Genomic DNA, 25,151 nt, shown 5'->3' with positions numbered 1-25,151 from the left:
CAGAGCATAATTGCATTTGCGTTAAAACGCAAGCAAACAATTCACTTAAAGTGCAAATAAGTGAGGAGAGAAACCACTCTGCCCATATCCTTTATATATGCCAGTGTATAAATATCAGTGGGAGGAGGGCCGAAACCGAAATGGCCAAACTGACAAACGTGGACAACGGAAGTCAATCAGACGGAGACGACGGACTTTGATACGCAAGCGCAGCGGAAGTTCAATTGCAGTGAGCCGGCGACCGAGGACGAAGGACAAGGGCGAGGAGGTGGCAATGTCCTGGCGACAGGCCAACAACAGCTGGCGATTAGACGAAGAAAGCAGCTGGCGGAGTGGGGTGGGGTGGAGTGTATGAGCAGTATGAGAACAGGATGACCGACCACGACAAACGCTGTTTAACTTAATTCAATAATCATTGGCAATTGCAATTTGCGGTCTGGCGACGTCCGGGCGACATTTGTGCAAATACAGAAATTATAATAATGACAGACTGCAGGCAGGACTCGACTCGACTCGAATGGAGGTCCTTCTTGGCTCGTCTTGGCCGACTTGTGCAGTGTCCTGTGACCGGAGCGGCATTAAGTGGCCGAAAGTCAGGCACATCGATCCCAGGGACCCAGTTTTTGCGGTTCACATGGGCAATTACCATGTCGAGATCCGAACCGATTCCTGAACGATTCTACGCAATCGTACGGATGACAGTGTCGATGGGTACGTGACATTTGGACCAAAACAAATTTCACTTATTGCCCGATAATGTTGCCAGCTTATATTAAATAATCATTTGGGTAATTTCGAATTATTGTTAGGTGGTCCGAGTGCACAGGCCGAGAATTGTGTTCGATGCACTAATTGCTGAATGTGCAGCTGGTCGAAATGGGGCAACTGGGGGGCCTCGGATTTCGAGCTGAACTGAAAGGGGCGTTCGAGCATTAGCAGGGCACAACCGCAATATTGAATTGAAATTTCATTAACGTATTAGTGTGTGCGCAGACAAATGGGGTTCGAGATTAAATGGACACAATTGTATTTAGGAAATTGGTGTAGCATTTTTGTTGCAGGCACTTTCAGCTTCAAATATCGAACCAATGATATAACCAGCAATTCCATTTTATCTGGAATTTTCTATAGCATTCAGAGGCTTCTAATTGTACTTCAATACTGAGTCTTTTATGCAATTACACCATGTTTATTTGTGTATTACAACCGCTTAACACAACCTAATTAGCAAGATAAAGATGCTGCAACATGGGTTTATTTTCATTCGATTCCCTGTAAGTGGCTGAGTGGCTGCCCCTGCCACTCACCTCACGTGTGTATAATTAAAATAATAGCAGCAAAGCCTAGTTTTATTATTAATTATGCAAGAACACACAAACACACAGAGCGCGTCACGCCCCTTCATTAATAAAACATGGGCGTTCATGATGGTGATGGTGGAGTGGAGAAGTGGGGCAACCGCGGCGCTGTGGCGTATTCAATATGGAAGTTGGCCAGGACGATTTTCTTTTTCGTTTGCTTGCTCCCAGCCACCGTGGTGCTTGGCTTTTAATGCCGATTAATTACATAATATTAAATACACATGTTCCACTTGGCATTGTCTAGCCAAAGTTGGTTTTGCAACAATTTGTAGTTAATTTATGCATGAGATGTTTATTAGTTAGGAGGATTCCTATGGAGGCGAGAAGCAACATCTCCATTGTGTTCGAACGGAAGCAATCTGGGAAATTAAAAGCCTGAAGCGTAGAAAATTACACAAAAAATCAACATGGCGAAAAATATGCTTTTCCGTTTGCAGAACTAAAGCCATCATTACCATGACAGCATATTTCTGGCGTCCTCAGCAACTTTAACCATAAATTTATGAGCGATTTTAAATGCTTTAAAAATGAGAATGAAAATCTCGGCGGGCGAGCGAAACCAGATGGGTGGGGCGAAAGAAAAGCGGCAATGAATTGGACGACATTGGGATGGAAAGATGGAAAGAAATCCCGGTCCGGGTTCGGGTCCACCTCCATCGGCCGTAGCGCAATAAAACTGCGTCATTTTGGGCGGCATAAAAAATCGTTTTTGTGTGTCCTGACAGTGCGGCATCAGTTTGAAGGGGCAGAGCACAGGCATGGGCACAAAAAATCATGTCATGTCATTGTCGGCATCGTAAAAATGTTATCAGCCATAATAACGAGCCACGATTTTTGTGGGGGGAGACTCAGGATGGCATGGCGAACAGAATTTTCGGTGCTGCGGGGGTGTCGCTAGCGCTAATGGTGCGCAGCTAATGACTGGGTGAGGGGTGTCCTCGTGCCCGGCGTCCTGGATGGAATGGCCGTTGCCCCGAACGATGATATACTTGTAGTAGCAAAGACCGAGTACAGAATGTTCCGGAGAGCTTTAAATTCCAATACCCAATACTGGGCTGGATATTAAATTGCCGTATTCGCAGTTCCACTCGCCAACTTACGCTTAATGGTAATAAAAAGTAAATCAAATCTGTGTCCTTAATCCCTGAATTGATGTGGGGCTTCCTCGATTGCGACACAGACGCAGACTCCTCGGATCCTTCGCTCTGCACCCTGAATCCTGGAGTCCCCTACTTTCGCCTCGTATTTATGCGAAGGCATTTCTTTTTGCCTGCTGTCCTTACTTACAATTCAATTTCTGAACCGACTTTGACTGAGGCCACATCGTTGGCTGCCTTTTGTGCCGGCTGCGGTGCAATGGAAGCACTTTGACCGGTCTTAAAGCCGCCATATTATGACAGATGCATTGAGCTCTTGCGGTTTTCCTGATTGAGCCTTCAGTGGTGCGTGAACTTAATATTTTCTGAGGCCGCTTTAAGGGGTTTGCAATATATCATGTACAAGTTAGCTTAACGTTTTAATTTATGTTACGGAAAGTAAAGGTGACCACCTTTACTTGATCTTGTTTATATACTAAGCAATATCAATAATGTCCGTGCTGTTTTGTAGGAAATTTAAATCCCAATCAGTTATAGAAAAATGACCTCTCAAAAGACCATTCCCCCTTTTTGGCATACTTAAAGCCAATCGATGCTGGCATAATGCTCGTACTGCCAGTCGACTTGAATGGATGGCGGCCAATGCTGCGTATGCGCAATATTCGGGGCAACTGCCTGAAGCCGCCAAAAATGAACTGCCAGCTCGAGTTGCACTCATTAATCAAATGTTAAGGAAGAGAGGTCTTCCGCCTGCAGCCCCACGAAATAAAAAGGATGGGGAAGAGGGACGACTTTGGCAAGATTTTTTCCTCCTCGCAGGATTTGGAGAGGGTGAAGCTGCCAGTGTTTGTGCAAGCTGAAAATGCATTTAAAATACACAAAAATCCGCAACGAGAAGCTAAGTGAAAAACCGAGCGGAGCGAGGGAGATAGAGCTAAGAGCTTGAGGAGGCGCCTCGGCATTGTGTTCCATGCTATTTGCATTTTCTCTCCGCTTTTCCCCCTATTTTTCTTTTTTTTTGGCAAGGCAAATAGCAGCGAGTACATAAAAAACAAGTTGAGAGGGCCAACACACACCATCACACACCCATTTATTGAGAGGCGAAAGAGAGATAGATATAAATAATAAGTCCGTGGGCGAGTGTGTGTGTGCAAAAAATGGGCGTGCCGCCCCCGTCGAAAAAAAACCAACCAAAAAAGTGAAAAAGAAATGCTGCAAAAAATGCATTTTATATGCAGATGCATGGCGTAAATTGTAGTTACGTACTAAATAAGTAAAATAGCGCTGAGTATTTTTCACTTAAAATGCAGCAAGGCAAAAAGCAAAGGGGCCAGAGACCCTCTGGTCCGGCCGGAAAAAAAGAGGCGGCGAGGGTCGGAAAAGGGGGCGTGGAGACGAACCTCTTAATTGGATGCATGCAGGCAAAATAACATGCGAGGCGTGCGCAAATTGTTCGGGGTTGAATTAAAGTGGAGGCTAAGTTAACTAGCCGCCGGCTAATTAAAACCTGAAAAGTTCGCCACACTTGAATATCCAACTTGGGCGTACTTCTGCAGCTCAGTGCGTGTGTGTGTGTGAGTTTGAATGGAATTTGCATTGGGAATTGGACTAAGACAAGAGCCGGCTTTTGTGAAAGTTGCTAAAGTCGAATTGGCTCAGAGACTTGCACAGTTTTCCTTGCCCTGCTTCTCTGCTCGCATTAACAGCTGCTCAATGGAAATGGGAATGTCGCTTGTGCTCTCATTTTCCGCAAAGACATACACAAAACACACACACACTGACACGGAGAGCTCTATTTGCATAAGCATTTTGTGTGTCTGTCTTTGTACACATGTTGGCAATAAAACCAGAAACGGCAACAGCAACCACAAGAGCGTCAAAATTAAACACAATCAGAGCAGAAACTCATTTAAGGCGCTAAGCATTCGCAACAATTTCGCCAACAACATAAATTACACTTTACTCGAGGGCCGGAGGATAACCGAAAAAAGAGTGAAGAGGGAATTGAAATTGCTGGAACGCCTCTAATGAAAGGATTAGCTTAGATTGCTATCAAAATATGAAAATTTATTCCAGCTGGAAAAGCCTGCCGCTTTTTACGAGACACCCAGCCCAGAAATCCTTTTCTGGCCCAGAAAATCTTTGAGTTGCCGCCGCATTAAATGAAACATTGCCGTCCCTTATTTTATTTACTTTTTTTTTTTTTGCTTCTCTTAGCCCCGGTCTGTGTTTTTTAATTTCATGCTGAAGGACACGCCTTGAAGCTTCTTCATTTTGTCAAGTTAATGGAGAATAATAAAGCGCAAAAGTAAATAAGTAAACAGAGCGGAGACGCAAAACTACAACAATAAAAGGCGGCAGGCGCAAAAAGCTGAGACGGCAAACGGCCGGAAAATAAAAGCGGACGACCAAAGCCGCGCCAAAGGACCTCCTGCTCCTCCTTGCGGAGGAGCAAAGGGATGGGAATGGGAGACCCCGCACCCAGCACCCCAGCACAGCAAGGCATCTTTTTGTTTTATGCGAAATGCACTAAAAATATATTTAAATTTATTTCATTTTCCCCCAAATGAACTGCGCAGGACATGGCCAAAGTGCAGCCTTGTCGTTTTTGGTTGGTAAATGTAAATGGTAGGGGGTCCTCGTCGTCGGACGTGGTGGAGCTGCCATGACGCCAGCCAGGCGACAAGGACGATTACTCCGCGACCCCCCCCTGCCAGCTGGGGGGCTACACAGAGAAAAAAGTACATCGCTCTAATTATATATAAGCAGGCTTGTCAAATAGTCTAGATTCAAGATCCAGCAGTTGTTTATCACTTAATATGATAATAGTGGGAATATGAATGAATTATGATCCTATATCTCAGTATCTAATAAGAAGTATTCCTATACAGAACTGTATCTTTCTGAAATCCAGTCACTGGCCCCTCTGTTTGCTGTAATAAACTTGATTGCGCATCCCTATGCTGTACTTCCTTCTACCCCACTTGGTCCTTTGGTGTTTTTGTTGTAGTCTCTGGTTTTTAAATAAAATTTTTATGAAATTTTTGGCAATTGAACTCAAGTTTTAATGGAACGCCATAAATTAGTGGCGCTGTCCTTCTTCTCGGCCACTTGAGTCCCGCTGCGAAATTGGATACAAGCGCTTAATAAAGCACTCGAGAGGCTGAGCGGCGTCGTCTGACCGCTCCAGACCCTTCCAGATCCCCCCAAATCCCGCCCTGATGTCACATCCATTTCATTTGCGCTTGGCAACCGACATCAATTCATTTTGTGCGCAATTAGATTGTTGTTGTCGCGGCGCACACACACGCGAGACTAAACTTTCCAATATGATCCGATCCGATGTATTTGTTGTATTTTATTTTTATGTCCTTTTGCAGCGCCGTCCAACTTTTGGCCATTCAGCGAACACTTTGCCACTGGCCATGGCAACGATTGACTGGGCCCCGAATGGTTTTGAATGTATTTCGCACTCGAAACTTTTCAAATTCATGCACAAGAGATAGCAAGATGGATGGATGGACAAATCAAAGCGGCAGCAACTAAAAAATTTGAATGGCCAATGGGAAAAAAAGAGAAGTCCCCGGAAGTGGAGAAACAAAAGCGGAAATTCTAATTAGTTTAACTTTCCAATAGGGTGACTCGTTCGTAAAGCAAATACAAAATACTTAGCAGTTATTACCGGTTTTATATACAATGCGTAGCTATTCCATCACACAACTTGTTCAACGCAGAATTTTATTAATTTAATCTCTGAATTAAAAACATTCTTCCATTTTATAAGCGCTGTAATTACAGAGCGATTAGTAATCGAAACCAAGTTCTGTAAAGGCTTTTTCATTTATTTCAAATTTTGTTGTTATTTTGGCATTTGCATTGCGCATTTACTGTGTGCACTCTGATGTTTCATTAGTTGGGCTGCACAACGAAAGTTTGTGGTTTGCTGTCCCTACCACCCGGGACCTTTATTTTTCCCCATTTCCATGGAACTTTCCCCCAGCATCTATTCACTCCATTGCCGGCAATATATTTCAGCTGCTGGATCCATTGGGGCAGTTGTAAAGTTTGTCTTGCAGTTTGTCGGGAATGGATTGCAAAAGGGGTCAGAATGGAGTCAGTGCGATGGGGATTTATGGTAGCTGGGGGCTGGTCATTGGCCAAACGCGTTGATGTGTAATTGAGGGCCAGGAATTCAACATTAGATTTGTAAGAGATCTAAAGCTATTACCATTTCCCAAGAAAGCTTCAGTATGAAAGTATTACCTAATCCGAAGGAACCTTAAAAATTGATTGGAAAAGAAACACTTTTTCTATAACATACAGTTTAAATAATTATTCCAAGTGCTTAGGTACATAAACAAAGATGAAACGCCACTTTTTCTAGATGGTTAAGCATAAACTAAACTCTTTAAGCACTCCTACACTCAAGCGACATCCAGGACAGGCCAACTGGCTGGGTGGGGCTAAAATTTAGCTGCCATGTTCCATGTTCCATGTGCCAGACGTGACTGAAAAGTTGCTGCTATCATTTTTGCTCGCAATAGTTTGCACTGCCGGCAATTAATTTATGTGACAAACTGTTTAAAAAGTTAAAGCCGCCGCCCAAGCAGCCGGAAATAGATTCAACTAAATCTGCTGCATCTGATTCCAACTGGAGAGCTACAGCCACCACTTGACTGCAATGGGGATGCTGTGGTGGCAAGTTGAGTGCAGAAGCGGCGATGAAATAATCATGTTATGGCTTCGAGCGTATTTTATTTTATTTAGGGTCAGTCGTGGAAATGTGATGAAATTTATTATAACTCGAGTTGGCCACTGCAAAGTTTGCACAATCAACGGAATGGCCAGATATAGCGCCGCGATAATGGAAGACAAAGAAAGGCGGCCCAAGGAGCTGAAACACTGAGGCTAAATTACAGAATCCTTCTTGCATTATCCTGCCGCTAGATTAAAATGAACTATTGCATGACAACAACACCACAACAATGGCAGTGGCAATAATAATACAAGCAAACGATAAGCAACACGAAGCAGCAGGGCGAAGCAACTTGGCTCGCAAGTGCTAAAGAATGAATGAATAAAAGAAGCCTGGCCCAAGGAAATCTGTGAAAGACGCCGTGTGAAAGCGGCAACAGCAGCAACAACGACCATAATAATGGCTGGGATAATAATAAGAATTAAGCAAGAAAACACATCAGACAGACATCCGAGCCATAGCCATAGCTTTGGCCAGGGATTCCGATTTGGATTCGGATTCGCATTCGACTCTCCGCTGCTTTTTTGGGACTCGGATTGGGTTGTGAACAGGGAGCTGAACACAACACAACACAACACACGGCTTCCGTTTCCGCAGCCATTTTGGTGGGGATTTATTAGTTTTTGCTCGTTAGAACTGCGCACAGCTGCCGGGCCATGTTGAGAAGTGTTTAAGCAGGGCTGCACAGCGAGAAACAAGTACTGAGAAGTCTTTCCGCTCATTGCGAACATTCAAAAGCAGGCGTGTGTACTTAGCTTTATGGTAATTGTAAAAGCCTAATGACAAGTTCTAAAAGTGAGTGAGCTTCGAATACTTTTACTCGGGTTTTTCTCTGCCTGTAGCAATGGGAAAAGGAGCTCGAGCAGCTAGAAAGCTCTAGCTGGAGAAGACGACTTCATGAACCAACAAAAATTAACACCCAGTGCAAAAAGCAGAAAACGAACGACTGAAACACACATAAGCTGCTTGTTTATAGTTACAGCTTATGCTGCCACCTAACCCCCACCCCCTTGGCCTTTCCCGCTGTTCACCGCCATTCCCCGACTTTCCCGCTCTTCCGCTTTCCCGCTTTTCCAGTGACCAAGCCATTTCGCCTATGAACCATTTTCTTTGGCTAAAACTGCAGTCGAGGCAACGACGGCAGCTTCTGTTGCTGATGTGCATCAAAGTGAGAATGATTGATTCAATTTTAAAGTTGTTGCTATGTGTGTATTGGTGGGTTAAGCTCCTGCGTCCGTGTGTGTGGGTGGGTGGTGTGTTTTCGGTTGTGCGTGTGTGTGTGTTTTAAGCACAGTCTGCTGCTCAGTTGCCAGCTTTAACAAATAATCTCGCTGGCGTCCATTCGTTTTGAGTCCTTGCTGCTTTTGATGCACCTAGGAAAATATTGGGACGTTAAATAACTGAAACTCCCTATTAAGGTTTACATTCTCAACTCATGGTATCAACACTTGAAAATCGTTCAGTATTTCTATTAGGAAATATTTATAGAAATTACATATTCCTAATCCTTAGATTTGTGGTTTCACCCACTCCGCTTTGATTTTAAATTTATTGCGTTTCAGTGTAAGGACATGAGTGGGTGCCCAGGACCGGGGGGGTAAGGGTGGAGCGAGAGGATCTGCTGCCATGATGGAGTTCGGTCAGAGCCAGCAGTCGTTGGCTGACTTTTCTCCGCTTGTTACCTCAGCTACTAATACCAGAAATAATTACAAAAGTGAATTTATGTTGCTGCGGCGATAACAAATGCTTTTTAGCACCCCCTTCTGGACCCCTTTGACCCCTTCATCCTGGCCCCATTGCAGTACAAACACACTAAAGTCGAAGATTTATTTTTTCCCCAAGGGGTTTCGGGGGGGTCTGAAATGCGCGTAACTTTTGCCAATGACGCAAAGGAATTTTCAGCCAGAGCGGAGAGCAGATGTATGAATCGCCATAGATGGGGGATTGCGATGTCAGAGTGAAGTATGGCCTGCAAAGTGCAGCAATCCCACTGCAATCCCCTCCAGAAGAGCCCCTGCAAGGCCCGGCACCCAATGATCCACTGGGTGTGGCGTGGCATCCATCTAAACATGTGGCATACAAGACTGAACTTTCTTTATCAAGTTTTGGCAACATCACAGATTAAAATTTGGCTTTCTGACACTGCCGAAGCGAAAGACTCTGGAATTAGTTCTGCTTCGTGAGGGCGGACGAAGGACGATGGGCGTGGCCGTTGCAGTGGCAGTGGCACTGGCAGTGGCAGTGTTGTGAATTAAGCTGAGTGACTTTCAAATGAGTGGATGCGAAGTTCATTAGCAAAAGCCAAAAGTTGCTTGATTGACGCCCGGCATTGACTGCAGTTTAGCTTACTGAAGTTGCATGATTTCTGCTCAGGCTCTTGACAGTTACTTTTGGCTGGGAAAACATTTTCCCACGCAGAGGAAAATTTTGAGTGACTTGCTGCTTAAAGAAATACGCTACAGCTAACTGTAAGTACTACAATAGTATTTCCAGCCACAATTTTTCTCTCTATTCTTCATTTTATAAAAATCTAAGTTCCCCATTCCCTCCACGCCGTACAGCCAATTTAATCCTTGTCAGCCAACTCTTTCTCCTCCCTCGACCCTCTTGCCATAATTATTTTTCGTGTTCGTAATTACGTTTTCCATTTTCCATTTACATAACCTTTTGCCGCGGCCACCGAAGGCAATCACTTAAGTGGCGCTAAAAAATTATCTAACCAAATTATTTCAAGCGAAAACCGAAAAGAGCGCCGCAACGAGTAACAATCGATGCGAAATACTTGGATAATTGGCGCTTATTGATACTTGAGCGCCACATAATCGTCTTAATTACTTTGCAAACTAACTTTAATGGCCCGAACGGTGGACGAGATAAAAGGGCCCAATTACAAACGCCCGTACGGCAGAGATCCCGGGCTGATTGCATGTCTGCTTGCCATTTGAGGCCAAAAAGAAGAAAAAAGAGTCCGACGGAGGAAAACTAGAGTGGAGCAAGGAAAAAAAGAGCGGAAAAGATGCCGATGTCGATGCCACCATTCATTATCTGGCGCCCCAATCTCTGGAGCAGCAGCCAACACTTGAGCCGGACCCTTTCAATAATATAATAATAATCCAATCATAATGTTACATCCGCGACTGCCAGTCATCTGGATCCAGAAGGAGCCGGAGAAATTCCAGCTGCACTGGCTGCTCAGAGCTGTCCGGATCTGGCTACTTTGTTCTTGCGCTTCCGCCGTGACGCTTCCGTCGCCTGTCCACCCGGAATCCTGAGTCCTCAGTCCTGAATCCACTCGCAGCCAGCTAATATGCGTCCCGCCGGCGCAGCGGAAATTGCAAGCCAAGCCGGGGGCTGCGGGGATGTGGGGATGTGGGGATGTGGGGCTGCGGGGCGAAAGGCGTGGGGCATCAGGATGCGGACAGAGACTAAGCAGCTTAAAGGCGCATCATCGATGCCAACGCTTCCAGCTGAAGATTTATCGTCCTGTTCGGGTTCAGTTTGGGTTTTGCCACGTAAGATGTGTTTGGTCCGGGATTCTGGGGACCCGTTGCCCAGGGACACGTTGCTTTTCATTTGAGTGGCAGCCACAAGATGCAGGCGAATGGATAGCAAATGCTGGAATGCATATATTAGCCAAATTGTTTTCCCCATTCCACGTATTCAGATTAGGTGCACTTAACGATTTGTTTTAAATTTTATATTCAATAACTTTAAATATCTCTTTTGACTTAATAAAATTTTCTTCAATGTTTTTATTTAAGGTCATTTAACACCTTGTGAGTAGTTAATGACTTGGCTGTGCTTAATAACAAGGTTGTTCCAATTTGCAACATTAATTTGGGTCATCCGACTCCTCAGTTGGCTTCATTCGATTTGGCAAGATGCAATTTCAGATTGCGATCGTTTTTGGGCCGCCCCACCCCTGGCAGCACCCATGTGCCTATTTATTTATGCCAAGGGGATGTATCAGATTTACTGCAGCCGCTTGCCAAATGGCAGAGCCAAAAACAGCATCCATTATCGTCAGCGGCAGCCAAGCATTACGGCCTCGTCTCAGCTCAACTGAGCTGCCTTTAATGTCATTGGGAGGGCGCCGCTGATTTGTCAACCCAGCCGACCCACGGCCCATGGCCCACTCGCAATTCTGATAATGGTCTAGCCCTCAACGATTTCCTTCCCGCGATTTTGCCACTCCCTCGGCGACGGGGCAAGGTGAAAATTGCAAATTACAGCCGAGCAAATAAAGCTCGGCGACATAGACCTAGGAGGAACTTTGGGAAATTACCAGAGGAATGAGCCCGGCCCGGCTTCCCTCTAAACCAAATTGAATTCAGTGCTTTGATGGCAGACGACGTTTTGCGGGGGCGGACATTTTTTAGCAGCGGCATTTCAAAGAAATTGTCATGACAAATTGAAACAATTTCTTTGGCTTTTGTGGCTTGCCAACATGGGAAAACCCCTACAACATTTTATGCAATAAATTAAAAAATTTTCGTACAAAACCTCGGGCGGCTTATTCCACTCCGGCTTTTCGGCCTTTGTTTGCCGTTTAATGGAGCGTGTGCGAGACCCGAAAAACCCGAAAACGTAAATTTCAAATTGAGTGATTTTTGAGGGGAAGACGTGCTTAATTGCATTTGCCGATGGTCCTGACAAATGTTTGGTCATGACATTCCCCGAACTGGCAATAAATATAATTCGAATCTAAAAATCCGAATTCCTGCCTCACATAAGAGTCCAGAGTCGCAAATATCTTATTTCCAATTCCTAGCAATTGTCAACGCAAATGTCTCAACTTGGGCGCTAAGCGTCAAGCTCCCTGTTCCCTGCCCCCAGTGACACCATCCGTGTCACTTTCGCTCCGTTCGGACAATGCGCAAAATTTCAGGAATGTCGACCCGTAGACGGGACCAAGACATTTGGTATAACACAAACAGGGAGAAGGAGCTGTGAAGAGGGGCGAAACAAAAACGGAGAAGGCGAAACGAGCAATGGTCACACGGCACAGGACATTTAATGTAAACGTTTTGTCGACAAATGTCAAATGGCCACTCTCCAGGACAACTGGAAACCGACAAATGGGGTGGTGGCCCACCGCCACCACCGAGCACCCGAAATTAATTCGATTTAATGCTCACCTTAGTGCGGCGGTCAGGCGGATTAAGCAACAAAATCAATGATAATTTGCCAGGGCAATGAATAAGAGAACAAAGACGGCCCTAACAAGTTCATTTCATTACGGAAATGAAAATGGCATAATTAAATGTTAACGATGCTGTCGGTGGTTGTCCCGCGTTGCCCTTTTTTCGTTCATTTCAGTTTCTTGGCGCCCCCGGGTGCATCCACGTGCCCGAATAAATCAAATTTACCAGTCGGTATGCGGCTTTTGCAACTCGCTGTAGCGACCTTCAAAATTACCGACTTCCAATCGTGTTTTCTCCCTGGCTCCCTTTTTGGCAAATGAACTCTCGGTCGAGACGGTTCTTTTTTTTTTGGCTTACCTGTAACGAGAATAACGGGGGAGTGCGATGAGCATTAAGTGCGGCTTTGAAAATAATAATAAAAAGTGCGCTTTGGCTGCCGGCACGCACACTTTCATTAGCCGCATTCATAAGGCATTAAAAACGACGGCGGGATATCAATTTGGCCAGACACGAGACCCATTAACACCAACACACACATAAGCAAAGATCTCTTGCTAAATAGAAAATATGAAGAAGGAAAATTAAAAAAGGCAGCCACGCCTTCGACTTCGTCTTCCTCTTTTTTCCTTGCCTCAGCCATTAAAGTGTAAATCCTTCCGAGGCATCGAAAATGAAGAGATTCGCCCAGCGCCACCCTGCAACATTATGATCACCACTCGCACACATGTGCCTTACGTGTGTAGTGTGTGTATGCTGAAATAATTTTTATGATTATTTCTTCCTTCCGTTGCTGGCTCATGCACAGCCCGGCCAGAAACCCAGACCAAAACCCAGACCAGACCAGAAGCTCAGCTCAGTTGAGCTGCTAAAAGTATATCTGCTGCGCTCCTCTATTTCCTCGTGCGCCATTTAAGTGCGCCAAAGCCAGGACTCTGACTCTGCCCAGATAAGCACAGTGGAAATAAACATTACAAGTTGCCACGGGGTCCGAGTTTAGTGGAAGCATTTACTTACTGCTCAGATTACGCAATGATCGTCCAGGCATTAGCCATCAGGCAGATAGTGGCAGCAATCTTGTAATAGGAAAGCTCAGGTGTTTTAGGATAGTTTGCTACTAAATTTTAGTTATAAAACATTGCTAAAGAAATTTGTATTCGAGATATTAGATTTACAGTTACCTGCCTGCCAAATAAAAATTAACGAATTCTAGCTTGATTGAGCTAATTTCAGAAGTTTGGTTTTCTTGACTATAGTTTTTGGCCACGTTAAGCAAGTTCGTCTAATGAAATACTTATTTTCTACTGTTTCAGAGAACGCCTAAACTGATAATTCACATGGTCCTTCTAGGGTTACACCGATGTTTGTTTGCCACATTTGCCATCCTACTGTCTAAAGCGGACAACAAGCAAGTTTGCTTCACGGTGGCAAATGTTTGCCTTCGCCTGGCTTTCCCACTGGCTGCGATATGGAATTCCTTGGATTAAATGTTATGTTGGCATTATATTTCTTTCTCTTTACGCCCATGTCTGACAATCTGTGTGTGTGTATGGGTGCGTTGGTAACGCATGCTGGGCCTTAATGTCTTCATCCTTATAGCCTGGCTATATGGCATTGTTGTTGCCATTTCAGCGCTGCCTCTGCCTTTGCCGTTGCCTTCGTTGATGTCGCTGCTGCACTAATAGCTGCGCCCACAAAAGTAGACTTGACTTTTTGGAGCGGCTAAAATAGAGCAGAGCCGAGTTAAGTAAATAATGCCAACACATGTAATACATCAAGGCGCCCATGTGTGCGTCGGTGTTTATTTATGATGTTTTGCGGCTGGCTGTGGCGAGGAGCTTTAAGAATCTGGGCTTTCAATTTGCACGCTCGCGTCTCGTTCCTCTTTTCCCATCCATTTCATTTAATTTAAAAGCAAATGAAAAAATAGCTAAAATTGCTAGAGCACATAGAAGAAAGTATAATAATATTAAAGCGTTTTTTTGCGACATAGAACTAAGCACTTGTAAATCCCCATGGAGGATGTGCCATCAAGTTAGTCTCAAACACAAACACACACGCACACCCGCTGCACTTTTATCCACATGCAAACATGAGTGAGCTTCCACCCCGGCCATGGATATGCATATACGTATATATACTTCCTTATGTGTGGCAGTGTGTGTGTTTGTGTGTGGCCAAACTCATAGGAACTTATGCATAAGTGACATTAAGAAAAAGCTCTTCAAATGCAAGAGAAACACTTTGGCCACCGCCACCGCAGCCGACAAGGAAAATAGGAAAAACCCAAGTAAAAGTTTTCTCAGCTGAAAGCATCACAGAAAAAAAGGATAGCAAAAAATACATGGCAGGAAGAAGGAGGCGACCGGCGGGACTCCGGCTGGCATGCAGCAGCCAAATGAACGCAAACTTTCGGCGGCATTAGGGATATGGCAGCGTCTCTGGCGAAGGATATGCAATCATCATGCGGATTTCCATAAGCAGCCAGCGAGCAGCGAGTCGAAGGCAAATAGAAAACCAACACAGGACACCACCAGCTCATGAGCAAACACACACTGTGCACTTGAAAAAAATCGGGGGCACTTACATGAAACTCTTCTTGATGGTCTTGTGCCAAATACTTTACTCTATTTACTTTGCGGTCAAAAATGTTTCCAGTGTAAAAACCCTCACACAGTCTCCGCCTTGTAAGCTGCAACTGGCTTAGCTCAATATCCTTTTTGGTGCAACTTTAAACTATTTTCAATGGCATTTCCGACTGCATCTCCGCTTCGTTTTGACTTTGCCATTGCCTCTCCGGCGGAGTCAAATGTTTGTACAGTCTGCAGTCCGCCCCTCCCACTGGGAATCTCCTTTAAGTGGGTTTGAGCATGCAAAAATTGATAAGTTGCCGGGGATGTACGGTGTGCGTGCTTATTGACATATCTAACTCCAGTGCGCCATGACTTGTGCGTTGAAAAGTGCGATGAAAATGTTTAAAGTTTGCCTCTTGCGGAAGCTGGAGACATGAGAAAAGGCCACCGCAGATCCTGCAAAGTTTGCAAATTGTTTTCTGCGGCTTCCATTCAACTCTTGGCCAAGCAACGAATGTGAAACGGTCATGGCAACAGATATTTATAATTAGAGAAAGTTTTTGCAGCCAGCACAAAGCGTGCTCCTGGCGTGGTTTATGCCGGCATCATATCTGAATAATAGGGAATGTTCCGGATTAGTTGCTTTGAGGCTTCAACATCGAATCGACTCAGTAATCCCATTTTAACAGTGGACAGAAGGCAAACCTTTTAACATTTGCCATATGCAATTCGGAGCGCAGCTGGCCACAGCCCTCGGCCCAAAAGGTGAGCACACAAAAAAGAGGTGCAGCCCAAAATCACTCCGTTTGGCCAAGAAAAAAGGTCCTGGTACCGACCAGTGTCAGCTGGCAACAAACGCAAGTATGCAAAAATAGCAGCGGAACACGCATCCTGCCGAAAAAGAGCAGCAGTTGCTCTTTTCGCTATCGCCAATTGGCAGTAGTTAACGGCAGTCAGACAAATGCACTTAGGAAGTACTTTGGTTAACTTGGGCAACAAAAAGGTACCAACAAAACTACGTTTGATTCAAACTCTCTATCTCTAAGTACTAACATATTAAGCTATGCATATCCTCCAAAATGCACATTTGTTTTCTAAATCCCCTTAATCCAACCACTTTTTCTCTCAGTGCGTGCACCCACACAGGCAAAATCACACCGAGCAATACAAACGCACTTGTCGCCGTTTATTGATTCAATCATTGGAAATGTGTTAAGGTTTTTAAAGCAGTCTCTCTATTTGCTTCAAGTTTTTTGCAGGACACCCCAGCTGGGCACCCCCACCCGCACCACCACCACACCCTTAACCACCCAGCCCACGCCTTAACCCTTAACCGACCACCCACTGCCCATTGGACCCTCGCCGCCCTTTTCCGCTTTCCGGCGAGTTGCCTTTTTGCTGTGTTTGTTTTCTGTTTGCATTTTTTTGTTTGTTTCGAGCTCTGCAGCAACTCAACTGTCGACTGTTTGCTTTGCGTTGCTTTAACGCTATTTTCGCTCAGTTTTGTTTTGTTTGGTTTTGTTGAGCACTTTTGTACAATGTGTTGTTGCTGGCTGACCCTCCAACACCATTTGCCCCGCCCATCCGCCCAACAGTCGTTGATTTTCCCCATTTTTTGTCGTCTTTTTTTTGGGCCGTAAATTTATGCTAACAGCTCTCCATTGAAAATGCATAAATTTATGTGTTTACACTATGTGCAGGCATTTGCTTTGCGGGTGCGGATGTGCAAAGAGCGGGGATGCCGGGCACATGTGTTTACTTAGCACTTTTTATGGCCTGGCCAAGCCGGAAACCCTGGCCAGCCCGCAGTCCATGTTTTATTTACCTACAGTTTGTTTTATTTAGCCCGAACTGTTTTTATTTTCGGCTAAGCTCTCTTTGGCCCCGGGAAAACTATGCGAAATTTTATAAATTATTATTTGCATAAATTGCCGTATTTGCCAGCGCAAATGAGACCAGAGTCACACAAGTTCGCACGCACAGCTCATAAAACTTAGCTCAAGACTAAACGCTTTTGCCCGCCGATCGGCGATGGGAGGTCCGTTCAAAAATTCCATCAACGCCCCAAATGACTTTATGCAAAAGTTTGGCCCGGGCATAAAAAACAAAGGCACCGAAAGCCGAGGAGCTGGAATGCCAAACGAGCAAAACAATGCGGACATGGCGGTAAAGGGTTAAGGAAAAGGACTCACACGTTTGCGGTACACAGTAAGAAAATGAAAATTACAAAATAATTATTTAATCTCTATTCAAGTTGACAGTAAAGTTGTTACTTTAGGAACCGATGGCTTACTTTGTATGTTTCATGAATGCAAATTAACTGTGTACTGTGCATTTATGTTCTGTGTATGCTTGTATCCACTTGGCCGACTGAAGGAGGAACTGTGGCCAATGCATTAAATCGTGCCAAACTCAGAAGAACTGAAAAGTGTGAGGACAAAGTCTGGGCCGGGCACATAAATGCGAAATAAAAACCATTTGAATGGCAGGCGACACTCAAAATCGATACGAGCCGAACGACAGGATGGTCCTGACTTCGAAGGATATATGTGGATGGGAACCTTTGGACGCTGGGCATTGCAAAAGTACGAAAATGTAAATGGGACTTGGTTCTCGAGCCCAAGTGCTTCTGTGTGTTTATATGGTATATGGGGCTGCAGCAGTAAAATAGATGGGCATTTAAGACGAGCCAACTTCCCGTTCGGCCCTCCGATTCTCAGTCTCTTAATCCACACTTGCGGTCATCAGATCAGTTGGCCAATTCATTGCAAAGTCATTTGAAAAACGTTTTCCTTTTATTTCCCTTGGGCTGTACGTTTTGTTTAGTTACGAGCTTAGAGGTCTTTAAAAATGTTCTCGAGTTTGAAATGCCATCTTGCCATCTTAGCAGATGGGAGACTAGAACGTTTTGTACTTCCGTTGTAAAGTTTATGCCAAATTTAACTTTAAATTTTTTTAAATTGGTTAAAATATCTTTGAAGTAAGTTGTTACTTCTTTTTCCGGTGCTGTGCCACTCGTTGCTAAAACAGTTCACGTCCTTGGCGCCGGGTAATGGAGGAGCTCAGTCGAGTGGTCGCCTCCTTTTTGGCGTTAATATAAAATGCATGAAATTTAAATTGCGCCAAAGTGTTGACCAGTGGCTGGACCCACACCTTTGCCTCCACTGAAATCCGCTTTGCTCGGATGCGATGTGGGCATGAGCAATTGGATACACCGTGCAACAAGCGAATGGTCCGCAGACACTTTTATTACGCGGCGCCAACAAAACAAGCGGCTGGAGGAAGGTGGCAAAATCGACAGACAAAAAGCGACAAATGCGATGACAAACAATACGAACAACAACAATGACGCCGCTGTCAATTGTCTGAATTTTGAAAACCGAAAGCAAGAAAATAAAGGGAACGAAACGAAAACACTGAAAATCTGAGACTGTGGAAAAACTGAACCTCATTTTCTATGCCACTGCCGCTGCCAAATGTCAAATGTCGAATTGAGCAATGAAATGTGAACTTTTCATTTGCCGCCACCAACAGGAAACAAAACGGAGCACAAAAGAAATTGCAGTGTAAAAAATGGACAGTCAAAAATGTTACCAATCAAATGAAATGTAATCAAACGGAATGAACAGGACAGCGGGGAGACATCAAATCAAACAAACAATTTTTATGTTTCACTCCATGACAAGTGTGCTATTTTTGGTACAAAGATACACGTTAATGATTTCACGTACAGATATTTGAATATTCCACTAATTTTACCAAATAGATGTTGAGTAAAACAATTTGGTTACGCATTTTGTACGTACTCATTGAAAATGCCAATGAAGATTCGATTTATAAGATACAAAACAACAAACAACATTAATTTTCCGACACGCTTTTCTTAAACATTTTATCGCATCCTCCACTTTGTACCCAATTCAAGTAGAATTTATTGAGAGTCTTTAAGCACGGGCACTCCACACCAACACCAGTGCGGATGGGAATTCAAATGGCTCACACAGACACGGACACATAGCTATGGCCAAAGCTACTCAATTGTAATGGCCGCTGGCATAAAATAAAGCTCACAACGAGCAGCGCCCAGAAACGGCCACGCCCACAAGGCCAACCAACACCTTTTTTATGCGTTTTCATTTGCGAAAGCGTAGGAAATATCTTGCCCACGGGGCGTATTAAAATCAATTCATTTAATTTTGATCAAAGCGAAATAAATCTTTGCGCTTTTTGCTTAATTTCCTTCGCTTTTCGAGATGGGAAAACTGGGAGGGAAAATCCACAACAACGTCAGTGAGTAATTCGGTTGTGTGGGTGAATGGGTGTAGGGGTGTGCTGTAAAACGCAAAGTAAGACAAAAAGCACGAGTAAGAGAGAAATACCGTAAGCGAAATGAGAAATCATTAGTAAGTAAAAAGCTTGTCAGTGTGTGTGTAAGTACACACACACACAGACGAAGCGAAGATAAAGACACACATAAAAGAAAAGCGGCGTGTAAAAGTTTTTCCAGTTCCCTGTACTTTTCCTTATCAATGCCAGCGACGGCAACTGAATTAATTTTTCAATTCGCCAAACGAATTCATTGACTTTTTGTGTTCGCCACCCATGCACCTACACACCCGCACAACCATCTCCTTGCACACACACACACTCATACACATTCACAATCGCAGTCAAAGATTCTGATGCAGACTCCACGTTTCTGCTGGGGTATTAAAATCCTTTAAACAGATTTCATTTCGAACGCTTTGCGGTCGATAAATGCATTTCACTTTGGTGGTTTTTTACCCACACAAGCTCACTGCCGCACACACTCACATTACATGCTTATCCTTAACGTTTCTGTGTGTGTTTTATTTGGCGTTGCATACTTTTCGGCTGCAGATATCCTGTTCGGTTATTCCGCCTTCGCAACTGACTCCTTCCAATGATTTGCTGGCAAATTACTTTGAGGTGTTGCCTGCTGTCTCTCACCTCACTTTGCCACTTTTGCCCGCTCCTCACCAGAGCCTTGCTGCTGTACAAAAATTGCCAAATTCATTTCCAAAACAAACATTTAGTATGTGTGTTTGTCCGTATGCGGGTGTGTGTGTATGTTGCCTGCAAGTGTTGCCAACCAATTTAAAAGTTTTGCTGTCGCCGTTGCCTGAGCGAAAGTAAAGCGCGCTCGCCGTTGTTGTTGCATCATTTGGGGGCACGGAAAAACAGCCAAGTGCAGGCGGATCACAGCCAGATGGAGATAATACACCGAAATACAGTGGAAATTAGGTTGGCAGAATCGCATCACCAATTAAATCTGGCCAAGGATATCATTCAAGAGGCTTGAGACTAAGCAGTTGCAAGTATCCTATATAACTTATTGCATAAGCCACCCATTCCATTCTTTTCTCATTAAATTTAAATAAAAAACAAACACCAGAATCCTCAATGTTCTGAATTCAAGCTAAATTTAAGGTGAGTTGTTCAGCATATGGAGCATCTCGTACGGGTAGCTGCCACTGTAGTTGAACCTCCATTAGGAGGTGGATGCTGTTGTGATGCTGCGGACGGGAGTCCTCCCACAGCCAACTACTGTGGCACTTGTTGGCTTGGCTGCTGCTGTTGCAGTTGCGACACTTGAGAAACTCGCAGTCGCTGTTTGTTTTTGCAACAGCGGCATGTAGGTGTAACCCGCCCCCGCCCCCGACCCACCACCATCCTTTCACAGTGTGTGTGTGTGTGTAAGTGCTGCTCGAAAGTTCATGCACCGTGTGCCAGTGCAGCTGTGTGGGTGTGCACTGTGTGTCCTTAGTGCATATATAAATTTATATGCATGTGCCTGTTACGCTCTGCTCCTTTCGGTTTGCCGGCAGTTTGGCCGACTCTCTCTCATTTGAATTGGAAATTCAGCGGCGTGCTTAATTTTCAATTTGCAATCATTTGGCCTGGTAATCAATGTTTGCTTTGTCGGTTGCGGTTGTCGACTTTTTCTAGTCCTCTGCTAATTAGTAACTAAGTGTGGCTCATCACAAAGTCAATTGTCCCTCTTGCCTTTTCCCAATCGGATTCTTTTCATTCAAGAGCTACGGAAGAACCCATATAACATTTCCGATTTCTACCTAACTAACTATAGCTGTATGGAACTTTAATATGATTAAAAAATTAAGGTTGTACTGGTTGAACTAGACTAATACTTAGAATACGTAAGATCTCTGAAGAATATAAAGATATAGTTTTTATAATAGTTACTGTTTCTGTACTAACGTTATATAGAAAATAATCTATTCGAAAGTAAAATTTATCTAGATTTCAATTAGTGACCACTTGGCTTTAGTGCTGTGCTGCCATCGACTTTTTCTATTTCCCCGCTAATTAGTGGATAAGTGCGGATCATCGCAAAGTCAATTGTCCTGGAAATGACTCTCCATCTATATTTTTTGTGCCCTTAACAACTAGCGAATTTGCTCCACTTTCGCACTCGTTTCCCAGGGTGTTCCTTCCTCTATTTCCCGGACTTCTAGTAAGCCGGGCCGCATTAAGCCAACTTACACAATGCCCGGAACCGGCGGACTCTTCACTTTCGCCCCGGCTCCTATTTATGTGCCATGCCCGCCAGTTGGTGTTGTCTTGTCTAGTAATTTTCTCACACTTTTCAGCCGCTCATCAACGCTCCGGCGGCCAAAGGGAAAGGCAAACTTCGCAGACTCAAGTGTGGAAATTTTCACTTTTTTGCCATAATTAAATTCATTTTCAAGTTGCTCTTGCTGCCTTTCTGCCGGCTTTCGACTCAACGAAATGCCACACCGACGCACACTCAACTTTCCACTATTCCACTAGTCGTCCCAGTCGCAGTAGTAGACATTTTCCATTTTTCATTACAGCCCAAAGTCAGGCCGCCTGGTCGCCTGGCCGCTTTTCCTCGTTTCATTTTCATGCAGCTTCCTGTGCCGTTGTTTCCGGTTTTATGCCTGCCAGTGTCTATTTGTGTATAGTTTTTGCCATTAGCAACCGTTGTCGGTTTGAGGGACTTAGGGGTGTTGTGGGGCCGGGGATGGTAGAGCCAACAAATTGGAGAATAGTCCCAGTTTCTATCGCTGCTGCCTTTGTTTCCAAGTTTCGGCTTAAGTTGTTTTTAAGTTGTAAATCTCTACGGGCATGCAATTTCCTCTGCCTGCCCAAGCTGTATCAAATTTTTCATTTGTGGTTAAAAATATGAAAATTGTAACTGATATTTATGCTTGTAATGCCTACGCTTGACATTTTCAGCACAGAGGGGTGGTGTCCACAATAATTCATCTCTGAAATGCGTGTTCGAGTTTGTTATTTTTCGGATTACGTGTGCGAATTTGGCTCTTGGAATTTTACTCATTTAAAACTGCCCGAAAGTGATACGTGTGCTCTATTGGTATTTTTGAAATCTACCTCCTTGACTTCCGACTGTCTGGGCCACGTTTAATTGAATGTGTTGCCAGTATGATTTTGGCCATCTGACGCATACGAAATTTCTATAAATATGAAATACGTTATCGTGCCCTGATATCGATCGCCTGGGGTGTTTTTTGGTTTGAATTGTAATTGTTCAGAGCAGAGTGCTATGAATACGTAAGCTGTTGTTATTTCTCAAGAGCTTCTTGTTAACTGAGCTTTTGCTTTTGGTTTTTGCTGCACTTGAACTCTTGTTTATTTTAAAGTTTCGAATTTTATTATTATATATAAAATGTAGCATAATGTGTTTTTTGCGTACTCTAATTTATTGCGCTTTAAGATAAATGCACAAATTTGACAAATAGAACACATTTTAGCACAAACAGCATTTCATTAGGATACAACTAATAGGCTAAATTATTTTTTGCAATGGCCGTGTTTGAATGATTTGCTAACTTTTTAAGCCTGCACAAATCCTTGGCTGAAAATGAAATGCAATTATATCGCAAAATAAAATTCATTCAATTAAATCCTAACTGAAAGCCAATCTGAATACGTTTAGAATTGCAAATGACTATGCTGGCGTTTTTTTGTCTAAAAATAATACTTGATTTATTGGTCTTTACATGATATTAAACGGTTTGCATTTCCCAGAGTTTTCATATAGGGCATTTCATTAAATTTGGCACAAATAATTGTTAATATTAGAAAGAAAATTCTATCTAAGTTGGGTTATTTGGTTTAAGTTTTGATATTGCAAATATGCAGAAGTTTAGTCGCTGAATGAAATCGTTGTCTATTGAAAATGTATTCCAGTTGTTGATGCGAATAGTACCCCCAGAACAAAACGGAGCTCGTTGTCTGCCGCATTCGAAACACGTCTCAGGGGCAAAGTGGCAGCGACATTTCTCAATTTATGCAACACCTTTTGCCGGTGGAAATTGCGTCGAAACCGAAATCGAAATCGAAACCGAGACCAAGACCGAAACCGAAACGGGACGAAAAGGACATTCACCCCGGGAAACTCGCTTTTGCACTCACCTGGCTTGGAGTTGTTGCCCACGAGCTGCTGCTGCTGCTGTTGCTGTTGCGACATTTGCTGTTGCTGTTGCTGCTGCGAGTGCTGCTGCTGGCCATTGTGCTGCAAATGAGCAGCTGTCACCGACTGCTGCTGCTGTTGCTGCTGGGCGGCTGCTGCGGCCGCTGCAGCGGGATGGATGGCCAGCAGCTTCGTTTCCGGCGGCTTGTGCGGACCCATTGTGATCTGCGGGGCACCCATGGCTATGGTCGGTGCTGGCATCATCAGGGTCGACATGGTCAGCATAATTTGCGAGTGAATTTTGGTCGCTGGACTCGGGACGCGAAGCTGTATTGGCTGGTGATGCAGTTGCTCTGGCTGTGAGTCTTTGTCTTTATTGATTTGCTGCTGACCCCTCCGCAGGATCTGAACTCGGTGCCAAAGGTCGTGCGTTAGCCTTTGTCGCCAGCTTTCTCTGGCTCTCGCCGCTGCTTTCTACTTTCTATGTGTGCGGAGTGCAAACTTATGAAATATGCTCTCGCCTCGCTCGCCTCTATGTATTTTAACTTTTCGTGCTGGCTGGTTACTCTATTTATGTGCTACATATATGTATATATATATCGACGTAAGTATGGGGGGGGCATGTGGAGAATATGTAAGTATATTTTTTTCGCTTTCTTTTATGTTTCGCTTATGTGTTTGTTCAACCGGAAATACACGAACTCAAGCGCACTTGGCTTGTAATATCGTTTCAGGGATTTCCTTCGCCTTCTGCCTGCCAGTAATCGCAAATTATTCTTTCTTTTCTGTTGTGTCTGCTGGCAGCGGAAATTATAAATATTCCTGTCATGCGAGTAGTACTACGAGTTCAGTTCTCTGCCTGCCAGACGTCTTCTGCTTTAATATCAATGTCTGGTATGTTAAATGTCAGGCCAAAAAAAAAAAAAAAAAAAAAAACGAAAATATGAAAAAATAATGAAAATGTGTGAGAATATAACAGGGTAAAATGCCAAACAAAAAAGTGAAGCCGGCTAAAGGCTAAAGTCGCTGGGAAAGTTTCAAGCAGCTGGCTGCAATGGCAATTATTATTTCGCCGGCAGCCTCTGAGTTTTTGTCGCGCGCGAATTTGCTGGCAACTTTAGAAGTCAGTGACTCCAAGGGCGCGATAAGACCAGCTTGATAAATGTCGTGTATGGGTTAAGGTGATCTTTAAAAAATATATAAGGTTCAAGCCCAAAGCCCAGAATAATTTGCCACTACGGCAAGGCAAACTGTGAAGTCTATGTTTCGAACTACGCACGAACCAGGCAGACGTGATCAATCGCACACACAGGATATAATTTACAGGATATACAAAGCGTTCGGTATACGTTCGTACTAGACCGCTGGGCGACGCTTTTCTTACTGAACGCCAGGAGCACACGCATTGGTCAAAATTCGGAGGCGCTGCTGCCACTGCAACGACGGCAGAAAGGCTGCCGATTTTCCTGCTGCCGATTTTCCCGCTGTCGCTGCTGCTGTGAAAATCGCTGTCGCCGCTGCTGCTGCTGCCTCTGCCGCCGATGACGACGACGGGATGCGTTTCCCTACATTTCTCTTCGGCGGCGAGGAGCTCGGTTAACGGCGGCACGAAGCTGGCTGCCATCGCTGCCATCGTTCATGAAATATTCACGAATGGCTCGCTCTCACTCGCGCCGCCTGCTCCTTGCTGAATCCTTGCTCTCCGGCCCTCTCGCCGTCCCTCTCGCCATCCCAACTGGCTCGTTTCCTCGCTCCGGGCGCCATTCACAAGTCGCAAGCCTCG

The 25,151-nt window shown here is 44.4% G+C and overlaps 1 protein-coding gene across 2 annotated transcripts in view; it reads right to left on the bottom strand.

Annotated features, from left to right (window-relative positions):
• The window catches only part of LOC6618748 (nucleolysin TIA-1), an 84,461-nt gene extending 59,693 nt beyond the window's left edge, over positions 1-24,768 (bottom strand). Inside the window, exons 1-2 of one of the 2 annotated variants that reach the window (XM_032721798.1) lie at positions 24,652-24,768; positions 23,371-23,946 (exon numbers count right to left, since the gene is read on the bottom strand). In XM_032721798.1, the coding sequence (XP_032577689.1) occupies positions 23,371-23,653 (283 nt within the window). In that variant the 5' untranslated portion in view covers positions 23,654-23,946; positions 24,652-24,768. The remainder of the gene's footprint in view (positions 1-23,370; positions 23,947-24,651) is intronic. The other variant, XM_032721799.1, reaches the window with a different exon arrangement.
• Positions 24,769-25,151: the final 383 nt, after the last annotated feature.

The sequence above is a fragment of the Drosophila sechellia genome, chromosome 3R, assembly GCF_004382195.2.
Source record: "Drosophila sechellia strain sech25 chromosome 3R, ASM438219v1, whole genome shotgun sequence".
NCBI classification, from domain to species: domain Eukaryota; kingdom Metazoa; phylum Arthropoda; class Insecta; order Diptera; family Drosophilidae; genus Drosophila; species Drosophila sechellia.
Note: the sequence above shows the minus strand (reverse complement) of the source record. Positions and strands in the feature narration are given on the sequence as shown.